At 51.4% G+C, this 16,154-nt stretch overlaps 1 protein-coding gene across 1 annotated transcript in view; it reads right to left on the bottom strand.

The window, feature by feature from the left end:
- decr1 (2,4-dienoyl CoA reductase 1, mitochondrial) overlaps positions 1–16,154 on the bottom strand; it is a 54,689-nt gene that overhangs the window by 20,031 nt on the left and 18,504 nt on the right. Inside the window, exon 6 of the mRNA XM_079504180.1 lies at positions 899–998. Coding sequence (XP_079360306.1) covers positions 899–998 — 100 coding nt within the window. The remainder of the gene's footprint in view (positions 1–898; positions 999–16,154) is intronic.

The following is a 16,154-nucleotide window of genomic DNA, read 5'->3' on the forward strand; positions in this document are numbered from 1 at the left end:
ACAAATGCAGTCATTGTAAATGGACGGAGCATTGTGTGTGTGTGTGTGTGTGTGTGTGTGTGTGTGTGTGTGTGTGTGTGTGTGTGTGTGTGTGTGTGTGTGTGCGTGCGTGCGAGAGAGAGAGACATTCTCTACATCCCTCCATACTCTCTCTTTCTCTCTCATGAAGAATGACTCTTATAAATAGCCCAGCCGTGTCTCTCTCTCTCTCTCTCTCCTCAGATGAACCCTAATCCATCCAGCAGTAGTTTGGGACGAGTCCAACTGACTGTCCAACTGTTTTGTTGAGCGGGGGGGGGTCGGAGGAACAGGGTGAGTAGGTCTCATCGCAGCACTGCGTTTTTCAGCTAAGTGTGTGTGTGCGTGTGTGTGTGTGTGTGTGTACTTTAGAAAAAACATCCTGGGTGCATACAGACGTCTGATTGGTACACGTCAGCGTTTAATTCACACACAGAACATGGTTCATGTCTCCTTATTGGTCAGGGGAACGTGTGTTCATGTCTTCTTATTGGTCAGGAGAGAGCGTGGGCATGTCTTCTTATTGGTCAGGAGAGAGCGTGTTCATGTCTTCTTATTGGTCAGGTGAGCGTGGTCATGTCTTCTTATTGGTCAGGGGAGAGCGTGTTCATGTCTTGTTATTGGTCAGGTGAGAGCGTGTTCATGTCTTGTTATTGGTCAGGAGAGCGTGTTCATGTCTTCTTATTGGTCAGGTGAGAGCGTGTTCATGTCTTGTTATTGGTCAGGAGAGCGTGGTCATGTCTTCTTATTGGTCAGGGGAGTGTGTTCATGTCTTCTAATTGGTCAGGTGAGTGTGTTCATGTCTTCTAATTGGTCAGGGGAACATGTGTTCATGTCTTCTAATTGGTCAGTATGTATGTATGTGTGTGTGTGTACGTACGTGCACAGTGTCTCCACTCCAGCCTTGGCTGCAGCGCTGGGAACCACGAAGCCTGAGCCTGACTCAGCATAGATGGTGGTGATGGCCAGGAACGCTGCACCTGCGCGCGCACACACACACACACACACACACACACACACACACACACACACACACACACACACACACACAGAGAAAAATGGAATAAATACAATTGTACTGTCACTTTTAACCGTAAGTCCTAGATCATACATGGGCAACTGGCAGCCTGGGGGCCACATGCGGCCCCGATCATCACTTAATGTGGCCCTCAGGTTAATATCAGAATACTGATATATTATTGATTTCAGCTGGTACAATTCCAAACATGCAAACATGACCCGCTTTTGTATGTCCAATGTGTTTGGATTTAGTTCATAACGTTCACATAACTATAACTAAATTAATTTGAAATTAAATAAAAAGGTTATTTCTCAGGATTCCGATAAAAACAAATGGCCACATTATTTTCATGATTTCAATTCAAATATAGCAAAATGCGACACGTATTGAGCTTGTAGATCGGCTATTTTTGCTACGACAGTAATATGCAACGTGGTCCTCTGGAGTGAGTGTGGAAATATATTGGCCATCGTCAAAGCTGCCCACCCCTGGTAAACGCCCACGGAGCTCCGTTTGAAACGCTGTGCCAGTGAACCTCAGAACAGAGGTCTGGACGGCTCTATGTGAGACTCTCAACCATTTTCATTTCAACGACTTCCACTTTGACATGTATTGTTTAGGCTACAGACGGACCCTCATTTGATGGTATTTCTATCTCTGGGACGCCAATTTATATTGTAAAAATAATGTTCATTTAACTCTGAGTGTACAAATGGAACCAAATGGATCATAACGGGTCATTTGTGACCGCTCCTGACCAGGGCTAAGTCATTGAAAAACAAAATCATTTTTTTCATGTCATGTGAAAGCAGGGAATAGCTTCAAATTTATATATTGGTTGTTCAGTTTGACCCACCAGTTTTGGAAATATGGCTTATAGAGTAACAGGCTTGAAAGGTTCACTTCTGTGGACTCTAACATTACACCTAGCTACATGTTTAAGCATTTATTTTATGTTGATTTCAGTTCTTATATTTATTTCAGACGTGCTCTAGTATGTGAAGAGTCTGCCTGTGCTATTAACTCATTTTGGACTTACAGACCCATTTGGTTCCTAACTATATATAACTGTAACTATGTCTATCATTTAGCTGAGGACCCCCTGGAACTCGCTCAGGGACCCCTGGGGGTCCTTTATTCACCTAGAAAAAATGTGATTCTCAACTAGAGGCTCATTGAATAACTTCTCTAGAACCTGGGACCCTTTTCTTTTATATATTAATTCTTTAACTGCAATTGATGAATTTCCCTCTCTTCCTTAGCTTCTTTTATATGGTAATTTCTTGCCTACAAGTTTATTTCCCAATTATTAAGTATTGTTTATTATCGTAAATAGTTCTATAAGTCTATTCTCCCCTCAGAGCCAAAGAGATAAACGCATCAAGAGTTAAACTTCAATTTCTCCTCCATGGTGTGAGCGTGTCACACCAAGAGGAACAGGTCCTGCTAGCTAACAACCAGACCTGTTCTTTTTGGCAAGCCAAGCGACAATGTCTTATAATTATAGAATGACAGACTGAGTGGCAGAGAAGGATGGAATACTGTTTAAGTGTGTGTGTGTGTGTGTGAGTGTGAGTGTGAGTGTGAGTGTGAGTGTGAGTGTGAGTGTGAGTGTGTGTGTGTGTGTGTGTGTGTGTCCTTGCTGTGTCCTTCCAAGGCTGTGACTGCTGTTCACCATTTAACAACGTCTGTAAATGTCAGTTAATTAACACATTGAGCGGCCAGGGTTATTTAATCCATTACATTCATGCTCCCAGTCGATTTATAAACACCGACCCCTTTTCCGGACGGACCGGCGGAAGTTCATGATGTTGTGTAGCAGCTAACAATAGCCACACCACTCTAGAGGCGATCGACAACAACGGGAGACGAGAATAAATCTATGGAGACTAGCGGCTGGACCGCGGAGCGCCGTCTAACACAGGATCTTTTTTCAGAAAAAGACGGGATGATTTAGATCGCGAGTTATGAACGTTTTAAGATTTTCGTTCTCATCAGCTAAACAGTGGAGGGAGTTTTTCGATGACGTCTCACTCTTGCGCGTCACCGCGGAGAGCCCAGTAGGCGCGCCTGGGCTATACAGGCATGCAATCTGTTCTCGTATCAATAAACCTCGTCTTTTGGACAATACTTTGTCTTGAGCGTCGGGCGTTACTAATTGAAAGGACAAAGAACTTCGTCCTGGGCGTTCGTGGTGTTAACTAACTGTAAATGTTAAAACTACAAAAATTCACATATATTTATATAGCACTTTCTCCAAAGCGCTCTACAATTCATTTGTTTTTTAATTCCCATTCACACATCGACGGCGGAGGAAAACGTGCAAGGCACCAACCTGCACATCGGTGTCTCTTGAGTACTTAGAAAAGCGCCATCTAAATCCCAGATATTACTGGTGTGGTTGTCGATGGGCAATTTACGGGGGCAGACTGATCCAGTGTATGGAACTCCAACATCCCCTGTCAAACCAAACTCAGCTTCTTCTACGCAATGGTAGAGTCTGTTCTCCTACACGGCAGTGAATGCTGGACCCTGAAGCCAACCCTGCAGAAGTCTCTCGATGGGTGCTACAGTACACCAGAATGCGTGCGGTACTTCATGCAAGCGTACACATGTTACCAACAATACCCTGTATGAGGGAATACCATGGGTGAGCCAGAAAGTAGCAGCCAGGAGAATGAGACTACAGTAGGACACTGCCAAAGACACCAGGAGAATGAGACTACAGCAGGACACTGCCAAAGACACCAGGAGGAGAACGAGACTATAGCAGGACACTGCCAAAGACACCAGGAGAATGAGACTATAGCAGGACACTGCCAAAGACACCAGGAGAATGAGACTATAGCAGGACACTGCCAGAGACACCAGGAGAATGAGACTATAGCAGGACACTGCCAAAGACACCAGGAGGAGAACGAGACTATAGCAGGACACTGCCAAAGACACCAGGAGAATGAGACTACAGCAGGACACTGCCAAAGACACCAGGAGGAGAACGAGACTATAGCAGGACACTGCCAAAGACACCAGGAGAATGAGACTATAGCAGGACACTGCCAAAGACACCAGGAGAATGAGACTATAGCAGGACACTGCCAAAGACACCAGGAGAATGAGACTACAGCAGGACACTGCCAAAGACACCAGGAGAATGAGACTAAAGCAGGACACTGCCAAAGACACCAGGAGAATGAGACTACAGCAGGACACTGCCAAAGACACCAGGAGGAGAATGAGACTATAGCAGGACACTGCCAAAGACACCAGGAGGAGAATGAGACTATAGCAGGACACTGCCAAAGACACCAGGAGAATGAGACTATAGCAGGACACTGCCAGAGACACCAGGAGAATGAGACTATAGCAGGACACTGCCAAAGACACCAGGAGAATGGGACTATAGCAGGACACTGCCAAAGACACCAGGAGAATGAGACTATAGCAGGACACTGCCAAAGACACCAGGAGAATGAGACTACAGCAGGACACTGCCAAAGACACCAGGAGAATGAGACTATAGCAGGACACTGCCAAAGACACCAGGAGAATGAGACTATAGCAGGACACTGCCAAAGACACCAGGAGAATGAGACTATAGCAGGACACTGCCAAAGACACCAGGAGAATGAGACTATAGCAGGACACTGCCAAAGACACCAGGAGAATGAGACTATAGCAGGACACTGCCAAAGACACCAGGAGAATGAGACTAGCAGGACACTGCCAAAGACACCAGGAGAATGAGACTATAGCAGGACACTGCCAAAGACACCAGGAGGAGAATGAGACTATAGCAGGACACTGCCAAAGACACCAGGAGGAGAATGAGACTATAGCAGGACACTGCCAGAGACACCAGGAGAATGAGACTATAGTAGGACACTGCCAAAGACACCAGGAGAATGAGACTATAGCAGGACACTGCCAAAGACACCAGGAGAATGAGACTATAGCAGGACACTGCCAGAGACACCAGGAGAATGAGACTATAGCAGGACACTGCCAAAGACACCAGGAGGAGAATGAGACTATAGCAGGACACTGCCAAAGACACCAGGAGAATGAGAATATAGCAGGACACTGCCAAAGACACCAGGAGAATGAGACTACAGCAGGACACTGCCAGAGACACCAGGAGAATGAGACTACAGCAGGACACTGCCAAAGACACCAGGAGAATGAGACTATAGCAGGACACTGCCAAAGACACCAGGAGAATGAGACTATAGCAGGACACTGCCAAAGACACCAGGAGAATGAGACTATAGCAGGACACTGCCAGAGACACCAGGAGAATGAGACTACAGCAGGACACTGCCAAAGACACCAGGAGAATGACACTATAGCAGGACACTGCCAGAGACACCAGGAGGAGAATGAGACTATAGCAGGACACTGCCAGAGACACCAGGAGAATGAGACTATAGCAGGACACTGCCAAAGACACCAGGAGAATGAGACTATAGCAGGACAATGAGACTATAGCAGGACACTGCCAAAGACACCAGGAGAATGAGACTATAGCAGGACACTGCCAGAGACACCAGGAGAATGAGACTATAGCAGGACACTGCCAAAGACACCAGGAGAATGAGACTATAGCAGGACACTGCCAGAGACACCAGGAGAATGAGACTATAGCAGGACACTGCCAAAGACACCAGGAGAATGAGACTATAGCAGGACACTGCCAGAGACACCAGGAGAATGAGACTATAGCAGGACACTGCCAAAGACACCAGGAGAATGAGACTATAGCAGGACACTGCCAAAGACACCAGGAGAATGAGACTACAGCAGGACACTGCCAAAGACACCAGGAGAATGAGACTATAGCAGGACACTGCCAAAGACACCAGGAGAATGAGACTATAGCAGGACACTGCCAAAGACACCAGGAGAATGAGACTATAGCAGGACACTGCCAAAGACACCAGGAGAATGAGACTATAGCAGGACACTGCCAAAGACACCAGGAGAATGAGACTATAGCAGGACACTGCCAAAGACACCAGGAGAATGAGACTATAGCAGGACACTGCCAAAGACACCAGGAGAATGAGACTATAGCAGGACACACAAAAAATAAATAAAAAACTAAGCCATGATGACTAAAACTATGACTAAATATACTATACAATTTTTATACAAATAAAAACTAGACTAAAATGTTAGGAAAGGACTAGTGGACAAGAGATCTAGTATAAGACATTTTACACTTGGTTGCATGCTGATCGGCTATTTTCAGCAGGTGTAAAATCAGCCATTACGACAGCATCAAGGCTCGCCAAAACACATTTCAGTCGACTAAATCAACTGTAGATTTAGTAGACTAAAATCTTATGATATTTAGTCGACTAAAACTAGACTAACACTAAAACATTCCAGGTGACTAAAATGTGACTAAAACTAAATGAAAACTATTCAAGTTGTACTGCCAAAAACAACACTGCTGCGTTATTGGGAGTGAGAACCAAATGGACCCTTGGAGCTCTGTGAGGTCACAGCAGCTCTGTGAGGTCACAGCAGCAGCTCTGTGAGGTCACAGCAGCAGCTCTGTGAGGTCACAGCAGCAGCTCTGTGAGGTCACAGCAGCACAGCAGCAGCTCTGTGAGATCACAGCAGCAGCTCTGTGAGGTCACAGCAGCAGCTCTGTGAGGTCACAGCAGCAGCTCTGTGAGGTCACAGCAGCAGCTCTGTGAGGTCACAGCAGCAGCTCTGTGAGGTCACAGCAGCAGCTCTGTGAGGTCACAGCAGCTCTGTGAGGTCACAGCAGCAGCTCTGTGAGGTCACAGCAGCTCTGTGAGGTCACAGCAGCAGCTCTGTGAGGTCACAGCAGCTCTGTGAGGTCACAGCAGCAGCTCTGTGAGGTCACAGCAGCTCTGTGAGGTCACAGCAGCAGCTCGGTGAGGTCACAGCAGCTCTGTGAGGTCACAGCAGCAGCTCTGTGAGGTCACAGCAGCTCTGTGAGGTCACAGCAGCAGCTCTGTGAGGTCACAGCAGCAGCTCTGTGAGGTCACAGCAGCAGCTCTGTGAGGTCACAGCAGCAGCTCTGTGAGGTCACAGCAGCAGCTCTGTGAGGTCACAGCAGCAGCTCTGTGAGGTCACAGCAGCAGCTCTGTGAGGTCACAGCAGCAGCTCTGTGAGGTCAGGAGAGCACAGCAGCACACACTGCACCCTTAACCCATTTAGGCCTGACGTCGAAATTTCTTCTAAGTCCACATTCAGTTTTTTGAAATACCTATGTGTACCGCCGACCCCCATCTGAAAATATGTTGTTCCAGGAACCTCCCAGAAGCAAAGATTTGAGTTAAAAACGTTCACTCTGATATAATATATATTGAAAGATTTGTGCCGCATTTTCACGATTTAAAAAAAAAATAGCAGACCTACAAGCTCATAGCGCGGCACTCGGTGCCACGCTACGAGCTTGTAGATCTGCTATTTTTTGAAAAAAATCCCCCAGAGTTAGTGTCAAAGTGTCCTTGAGCAAGAACCCCTAATTGAACCCCTAATTGCTCCTGATGTACTCTGGGTGGTGTCTTGCATGGTTTCCGCCGCCATCGGTGTGTGAATGTGTGTGTGAATGGGTGAATGTAATGCACTATAGCAGGACACTGCCAAAGACACCAGGAGAATGAGACTATAGCAGGACACTGCCAAAGACACCAGGAGAATGAGACTATAGCAGGACACTGCCAAAGACACCAGGAGAATGAGACTATAGCAGGACACACAAAAAATAAATAAAAAACTAAGCCATGATGACTAAAACTATGACTAAATATACTATACAATTTTGTCAACAAATAAAAACTAGACTAAAATGTTAGGAAAGGACTAGTGGACAAGAGATCTAGTATAAGACATTTTACACTTGGTTGCATGCTGATCGGCTATTTTCAGCAGGTGTAAAATCAGCCATTACGACAGCATCAAGGCTCGCCAAAACACATTTCAGTCGACTAAATCAACTGTAGATTTAGTAGACTAAAATCTTATGATATTTAGTCGACTAAAACTAGACTAACACTAAAACATTCCAGGTGACTAAAATGTGACTAAAACTAAATGAAAACTATTCAAGTTGTACTGCCAAAAACAACACTGCTGCGTTATTGGGAGTGAGAACCAAATGGACCCTTGGAGCTCTGTGAGGTCACAGCAGCTCTGTGAGGTCACAGCAGCAGCTCTGTGAGGTCACAGCAGCAGCTCTGTGAGGTCACAGCAGCAGCTCTGTGAGGTCACAGCAGCACAGCAGCAGCTCTGTGAGATCACAGCAGCAGCTCTGTGAGGTCACAGCAGCTCTGTGAGGTCACAGCAGCAGCTCTGTGAGGTCACAGCAGCAGCTCTGTGAGGTCACAGCAGCAGCTCTGTGAGGTCACAGCAGCAGCTCTGTGAGGTCACAGCAGCTCTGTGAGGTCACAGCAGCAGCTCTGTGAGGTCACAGCAGCTCTGTGAGGTCACAGCAGCAGCTCTGTGAGGTCACAGCAGCTCTGTGAGGTCACAGCAGCAGCTCTGTGAGGTCACAGCAGCTCTGTGAGGTCACAGCAGCAGCTCTGTGAGGTCACAGCAGCTCTGTGAGGTCACAGCAGCAGCTCGGTGAGGTCACAGCTCCAGGGTGTCGTACCTTTCTCTGCCTCTATGAGTCTCTTGCCCAGCTCCAGGGTCGTACCTTTCTCTGCCTCTATGAGCCTCTTGCCCAGCTCCAGGGTGTCGTACCTTTCTCTGCCTCTATGAGCCTCTTGTCCAGCTCCAGGGTCATGTACCTTTCTCTGCCTCTATGAGCCTCTTGCCCAGCTCCAGGGTGTCGTACCTTTCTCTGCCTCTATGAGCCTCTTGTCCAGCTCCAGGGTCGTACCTTTCTCTGCCTCTATGAGCCTCTTGCCCAGCTCCAGGGTGTCGTACCTTTCTCTGCCTCTATGAGCCTCTTGTCCAGCTCCAGGGTCATGTACCTTTCTCTGCCTCTTATGAGCCTCTTGCCCAGCTCCAGGGCCGTACCTTTCCCTGCCTCTATGAGCCTCTTGCCCAGCTCCAGGGTGTCGTACCTTTCTCTACCTCTATGAGCCTCTTGCCCAGCTCCAGGGTGTCGTACCTTTCTCTGCCTCTATGAGCCTCTTGCCCAGCTCCAGGGTCGTACCTTTCTCTGCCTCTATGAGCCTCTTGCCCAGCTCCAGGGTGTCGTACCTTTCTCTGCCTCTATGAGCCTCTTGCCCAGCTCCAGGGTGGTACCTTTCTCTGCCTCTATGAGCCTCTTGCCCAGCTCCAGGGTGGTACCTTTCTCTGCCTCTATGAGCCTCTTGCCCAGCTCCAGGGTGTCGTAACTTTCCCTGCCTGTATGAGCCTCTTGCCCAGCTCCAGGGTGTCGTACCTTTCTCTGCCTCTATGAGCCTCTTGCCCAGCTCCAGGGTGTCGTACCTTTCTCTGCCTCTATGAGCCTCTTGCCCAGCTCCAGGGTCATACCTTTCTCTGCCTCTATGAGCCTCTTGCCCAGCTCCAGGGTTGTACCTTTCTCTGCCCCTATGAGCCTCTTGCCCAGCTCCAGGGTCCTACCTTTCTCTGCCTCTATGAGCCTCTTGCCCAGCTCCAGGGTCATACCTTTCTCTGCCTCTATGAGCCTCTTGCCCAGCTGCAGGGTGTCGTACTTTTCTCTGCCTCTATGAGCCTATTGCCCAGCTCCAGGGTCGTACCTTTCTCTGCCTCTATGAGCCTCTTGCCCAGCTCCAGGGTCGTACCTTTCTCTGCCTCTATGAGCCTCTTACCCAGCTCCAGGGTCGTACCTTTCTCTGCCTCTATGAGCCTCTTGCCCAGCTCCAGGGTGTCGTACCTTTCTCTGCCTCTATGAGCCTCTTGCCCAGCTCCAGGGTGTCGTACCTTTCTGGGCCTCTATGAGCCTCTTGCCCAGCTCCAGGGTCGTACCTTTCTCTGCCTCGATGAGCCTCTTGCCCAGCTCCAGGGTGTCGTACCTTTCTGGGCCTCTATGAGCCTCTTGCCCAGCTCCAGGGTGGTACCTTTCTCTGCCTCTATGAGCCTCTTGCCCAGCTCCAGGGCCATGTACCTTTCTCTGCCTCTATGAGCCTCTTGCCCAGCTCCAGGGTGTCACCTTTCTCTGCCTCTATGAGCCTCTTGCCCAGGTCCAGGGTGGTACCTTTCTGGGCCTCTAGGAGCCTCTTGCCCAGCTCCAGGGTGTCGTACCTTTCTCTGCCTCTATGAGCCTCTTGCCCAGCTCCAGGGTCGTACCTTTCAGGGCCTCTATGAGCCTCTTGCCCAGCTCCAGGGTGGTACCTTTCTCTGCCTCTATGAGCCTCTTGCCCAGCTCCAGGGTGGTACCTTTCTCTGCCTCTATGAGCCTCTTGCCCAGCTCCAGGGTCGTACCTTTCTCTGCCTCTATGAGCCTCTTGCCCAGCTCCAGGGTGTTGTACCTTTCCCTGCCTCTATGAGCCTCTTGCCCAGCTCCAGGGTGGTACCTTTCTCTGCCTCTATGAGCCTCTTGCCCAGCTCCAGGGTCGTACCTTTCTGGGCCTCTATGAGCCTCTTGCCCAGCTCCAGGGTGGTACCTTTCCCTGCCTCTATGAGCCTCTTGCCCAGCTCCAGGGTGTACTACCTTTCTCTGCCTCTATGAGCTTCTTGACCAGCTCCAGGGTGTCGTACCTTTCTCTGCCTCTATGAGTCTCTTGCCCAGCTCCAGGGTCGTACCTTTCTCTGCCTCTATGAGCCTCTTGCCCAGCTTCAGGGTCATGTACCTTTCTCTGCCTCTATGAGCCTCTTGCCCAGCTCCAGGGTGTCGTACCTTTCTCTGCCTCTATGAGCCTCTTGCCCAGCTCCAGGGTGGTACCTTTCTCTGCCTCTATGAGCCTCTTGCCCAGCTCCAGGGTCGTACCTTTCCCTGCCTCTATGAGCCTCTTGCCCAGCTCCAGGGTCGTACCTTTCTCTGCCTCTATGAGCCTCTTGCCCAGCTCCAGGGTCGTACCTTTCTCTGCCTCTATGAGCCTCTTGCCCAGCTCCACGGTGTCGTACCTTTCTCTGCCTCTATGAGCCTCTTGCCCAGCTCCAGGGTGGTACCTTTCTCTGCCTCTATGAGCCTCTTGCCCATCTCCAGGGTGGTACCTTTCTCTGCCTCTATGAGCCTCTTGCCCAGTTCCAGGGTGTCATACCTTTCTCTGCCTCTATGAGCCTCTTGCCCAGCTCCAGGGTGTCGTACCTTTCTCTGCCTCTATGAGCCTCTTGCCCAGCTCCAGGGTCGTGCCTTTCTCTGCCTCTATGAGCCTCTTGCCCAGCTCTAGGGTGTCGTACCTTTCTCTGCCTCTATGAGCCTCTTGCCCAGCTCCAGGGTGGTACCTTTCTCTGCCTCTATGAGCCTCTTGCCCAGGTCCAGGGTGGTACCTTTCTCTGCCTCTATGAGCCTCTTGCCCAGCTCCAGGGTGGTACCTTTCTCTGCCTCTATGAGCCTCTTGCCCAGCTCCAGGGTCGTACCTTTCCCTGCCTCTATGAGCCTCTTGCCCAGCTCCAGGGTCGTACCTTTCTCTGCCTCTATGAGCCTCTTGCCCAGCTCCAGGGTCGTACCTTTCTCTGCCTCTATGAGCCTCTTGCCCAGCTCCACGGTGTCGTACCTTTCTCTGCCTCTATGAGCCTCTTGCCCAGCTCCAGGGTGGTACCTTTCTCTGCCTCTATGAGCCTCTTGCCCAGCTCCAGGGTGGTACCTTTCTCTGCCTCTATGAGCCTCTTGCCCAGTTCCAGGGTGTCATACCTTTCTCTGCCTCTATGAGCCTCTTGCCCAGCTCCAGGGTGTCGTACCTTTCTCTGCCTCTATGAGCCTCTTGCCCAGCTCCAGGGTCGTGCCTTTCTCTGCCTCTATGAGCCTCTTGCCCAGCTCTAGGGTGTCGTACCTTTCTCTGCCTCTATGAGCCTCTTGCCCAGCTCCAGGGTGGTACCTTTCTCTGCCTCTATGAGCCTCTTGCCCAGGTCCAGGGTGGTACCTTTCTCTGCCTCTATGAGCCTCTTGCCCAGCTCCAGGGTGTCGTACCTTTCTCTACCTCTATGAGCCTCTTGCCCAGCTCCAGGGTCATGTACATTTCTCTGCCTCTATGAGCCTCTTCCCCAGCTCCAGGGTGTCGTACCTTTCTCTGCCTCTATGAGCCTCTTGCCCAGCTCCCGGGTCGTACCTTTCCCTGCCTCTATGAGCCTCTTGCCCAGCTCCAGGGTCGTACCTTTCTCTGCCTCTATGAGCCTCTTGCCCAGCTCCAGGGTGGTACCTTTCTCTGCCTCTATGAGCCTCTTGCCCAGCTCCAGGGTGTCGTACCTTTCTCTGCCTCTATGAGCCTCTTGCCCAGCTCCAGGGTGGTACCTTTCTCTGCCTCTATGAGCCTCTTGTCCAGCTCCAGGGTGTCGTACCTTTCTCTACCTCTATGAGCCTCTTGCCCAGCTCCAGGGTGGTACCTTTCTCTGCCTCTATGAGCCTCTTGCCCAGCTCCAGGGTGTCGTACCTTTCTCTACCTCTATGAGCCTCTTGCCCAGCTCCAGGGTGGTACCTTTCTCTGCCTCTATGAGCCTCTTGCCCAGCTCCAGGGTGGTACCTTTCTCTGCCTCTATGAGCCTCTTGCCCAGCTCCAGGGTGGTACCTTTCTCTGCCTCTATGAGTCTCTTGCCCAGCTCCAGGGTGTCGTACCTTTCTCTGCCTCTATGAGCCTCTTGCCCAGCTCCAGGGTCATGTACCTTTCTCTGCCTCTATGAGCCTCTTGCCCAGCTCCAGGGTGTCGTACCTTTCTCTGCCTCTATGAGCCTCTTGCCCAGCTCCAGGGTGTCGTACCTTTCTCTGCCTCTATGAGTCTCTTGCCCAGCTCCAGGGTCATGTACCTTTCTCTACCTCTATGAGCCTCTTGCCCAGCTCCAGGGTGGTACCTTTCTCTGCCTCTATGAGCCTCTTGCCCAGCTCCAGGGTGGTACCTTTCTCTGCCTCTATGAGCCTCTTGCCCAGCTCCAGGGTGGTACCTTTCTCTGCCTCTATGAGCCTCTTGCCCAGCTCCAGGGTGGTACCTTTCTCTGCCTCTATGAGCCTCTTGCCCAGCTCCAGGGTGTCGTACCTTTCTCTGCCTCTATGAGCCTCTTGCCCAGCTCCAGGGTGTCGTACCTTTCTCTGCCTCTATGAGCCTCTTGCCCAGCTCCAGGGTGTCGTACCTTTCTCTGCCTCTATGAGCCTCTTGCCCAGCTCCAGGGTCGTACCTTTCTCTGCCTCTATGAGCCTCTTGCCCAGCTCCAGGGTGTCATACCTTTCTCTGCCTCTATGAGCCTCTTGCCCAGCTCCAGGGTCGTACCTTTCTCTGCCTCTATGAGCCTCTTGCCCAGCTCCAGGGTGTCGTACCTTTCTGGGCCTCTATGAGTCTCTTGCCCAGCTCCAGGGTGTCGTACCTTTCTGGGCCTCTATGAGTCTCTTGCCCAGCTCCAGGGTCATGTACCTTTCTCTGCCTCTATGAGTCTCTTGCCCAGCTCCAGGGTGGTACCTTTCTCTGCCTCTATGAGCCTCTTGCCCAGCTCCAGGGTGGTACCTTTCTCTGCCTCTATGAGCCTCTTGCCCAGCTCCAGGGTGGTACCTTTCTCTGCCTCTATGAGTCTCTTGCCCAGCTCCAGGGTGGTACCTTTCTCTGCCTCTATGAGCCTCTTGCCCAGCTCCAGGGTGTCGTACCTTTCTCTGCCTCTATGAGCCTCTTGCCCAGCTCCAGGGTGTCGTACCTTTCTCTGCCTCTATGAGCCTCTTGCCCAGCTCCAGGGTGTCATACCTTTCTCTGCCTCTATGAGCCTCTTGCCCAGCTCCAGGGTGGTACCTTTCTCTGCCTCTATGAGCCTCTTGCCCAGCTCCAGGGTGTCGTACCTTTCTCTGCCTCTATGAGCCTCTTGCCCAGCTCCAGGGTGGTACCTTTCTCTGCCTCTATGAGCCTCTTGCCCAGCTCCAGGGTGGTACCTTTCTCTGCCTCTATGAGCCTCTTGCCCAGCTCCAGGGTGGTACCTTTCTCTGCCTCTATGAGCCTCTTGTCCAGCTCCAGGGTAATTTACCTTTCTCTGCCTCTATGAGCCTCTTGTCCAGCTCCAGGGTAATTTACCTTTCTCTGCCTCTATGAGCCTCTTGCCCAGCTCCAGGGTGGTACCTTTCTCTGCCTCTATGAGCCTCTTGCCCAGCTCCAGGGTGTCGTACCTTTCTCTGCCTCTATGAGTCTCTTGCCCAGCTCCAGGGTGGTACCTTTCTCTGCCTCTATGAGCCTCTTGCCCAGCTCCAGGGTGACGTACCTTTCTCTGCCTCTATGAGTCTCTTGCCCAGCTCCAGGGTGGTACCTTTCTCTGCCTCTATGAGCCTCTTGCCCAGCTCCAGGGTGGTACCTTTCTCTGCCTCTATGAGCCTCTTGCCCAGCTCCAGGGTGACGTACCTTTCTCTGCCTCTATGAGCCTCTTGCCCAGCTCCAGGGTGTCGTACCTTTCTCTGCCTCTATGAGTCTCTTGCCCAGCTCCAGGGTGACGTACCTTTCTCTGCCTCTATGAGCCTCTTGCCCAGCTCCAGGGTGTCGTACCTTTCTCTGCCTCTATGAGTCTCTTGCCCAGCTCCAGGGTGACGTACCTTTCTCTGCCTCTATGAGCCTCTTGCCCAGCTCCAGGGTGGTACCTTTCTCTGCCTCTATGAGCCTCTTGCCCAGCTCCAGGGTGGTACCTTTCTCTGCCTCTATGAGCCTCTTGCCCAGCTCCAGGGTGGTACCTTTCTCTGCCTCTATGAGCCTCTTGTCCAGCTCCAGGGTGTCGTACCTTTCTCTACCTCTATGAGCCTCTTGCCCAGCTCCAGGGTGGTACCTTTCTCTGCCTCTATGAGCCTCTTGCCCAGCTCCAGGGTGTCGTACCTTTCTCTACCTCTATGAGCCTCTTGCCCAGCTCCAGGGTGGTACCTTTCTCTGCCTCTATGAGCCTCTTGCCCAGCTCCAGGGTGGTACCTTTCTCTGCCTCTATGAGCCTCTTGCCCAGCTCCAGGGTGGTACCTTTCTCTGCCTCTATGAGTCTCTTGCCCAGCTCCAGGGTGTCGTACCTTTCTCTGCCTCTATGAGCCTCTTGCCCAGCTCCAGGGTCATGTACCTTTCTCTGCCTCTATGAGCCTCTTGCCCAGCTCCAGGGTGTCGTACCTTTCTCTGCCTCTATGAGCCTCTTGCCCAGCTCCAGGGTGTCGTACCTTTCTCTGCCTCTATGAGTCTCTTGCCCAGCTCCAGGGTCATGTACCTTTCTCTACCTCTATGAGCCTCTTGCCCAGCTCCAGGGTGGTACCTTTCTCTGCCTCTATGAGCCTCTTGCCCAGCTCCAGGGTGGTACCTTTCTCTGCCTCTATGAGCCTCTTGCCCAGCTCCAGGGTGGTACCTTTCTCTGCCTCTATGAGCCTCTTGCCCAGCTCCAGGGTGGTACCTTTCTCTGCCTCTATGAGCCTCTTGCCCAGCTCCAGGGTGTCGTACCTTTCTCTGCCTCTATGAGCCTCTTGCCCAGCTCCAGGGTGTCGTACCTTTCTCTGCCTCTATGAGCCTCTTGCCCAGCTCCAGGGTGTCGTACCTTTCTCTGCCTCTATGAGCCTCTTGCCCAGCTCCAGGGTCGTACCTTTCTCTGCCTCTATGAGCCTCTTGCCCAGCTCCAGGGTGTCATACCTTTCTCTGCCTCTATGAGCCTCTTGCCCAGCTCCAGGGTCGTACCTTTCTCTGCCTCTATGAGCCTCTTGCCCAGCTCCAGGGTGTCGTACCTTTCTGGGCCTCTATGAGTCTCTTGCCCAGCTCCAGGGTGTCGTACCTTTCTGGGCCTCTATGAGTCTCTTGCCCAGCTCCAGGGTCATGTACCTTTCTCTGCCTCTATGAGTCTCTTGCCCAGCTCCAGGGTGGTACCTTTCTCTGCCTCTATGAGCCTCTTGCCCAGCTCCAGGGTGGTACCTTTCTCTGCCTCTATGAGCCTCTTGCCCAGCTCCAGGGTGGTACCTTTCTCTGCCTCTATGAGTCTCTTGCCCAGCTCCAGGGTGGTACCTTTCTCTGCCTCTATGAGCCTCTTGCCCAGCTCCAGGGTGTCGTACCTTTCTCTGCCTCTATGAGCCTCTTGCCCAGCTCCAGGG

Source organism: Electrona antarctica (assembly GCF_951216825.1).
Source record: "Electrona antarctica genome assembly, chromosome: 6".
Taxonomy (NCBI): Eukaryota; Metazoa; Chordata; class Actinopteri; order Myctophiformes; family Myctophidae; genus Electrona; species Electrona antarctica.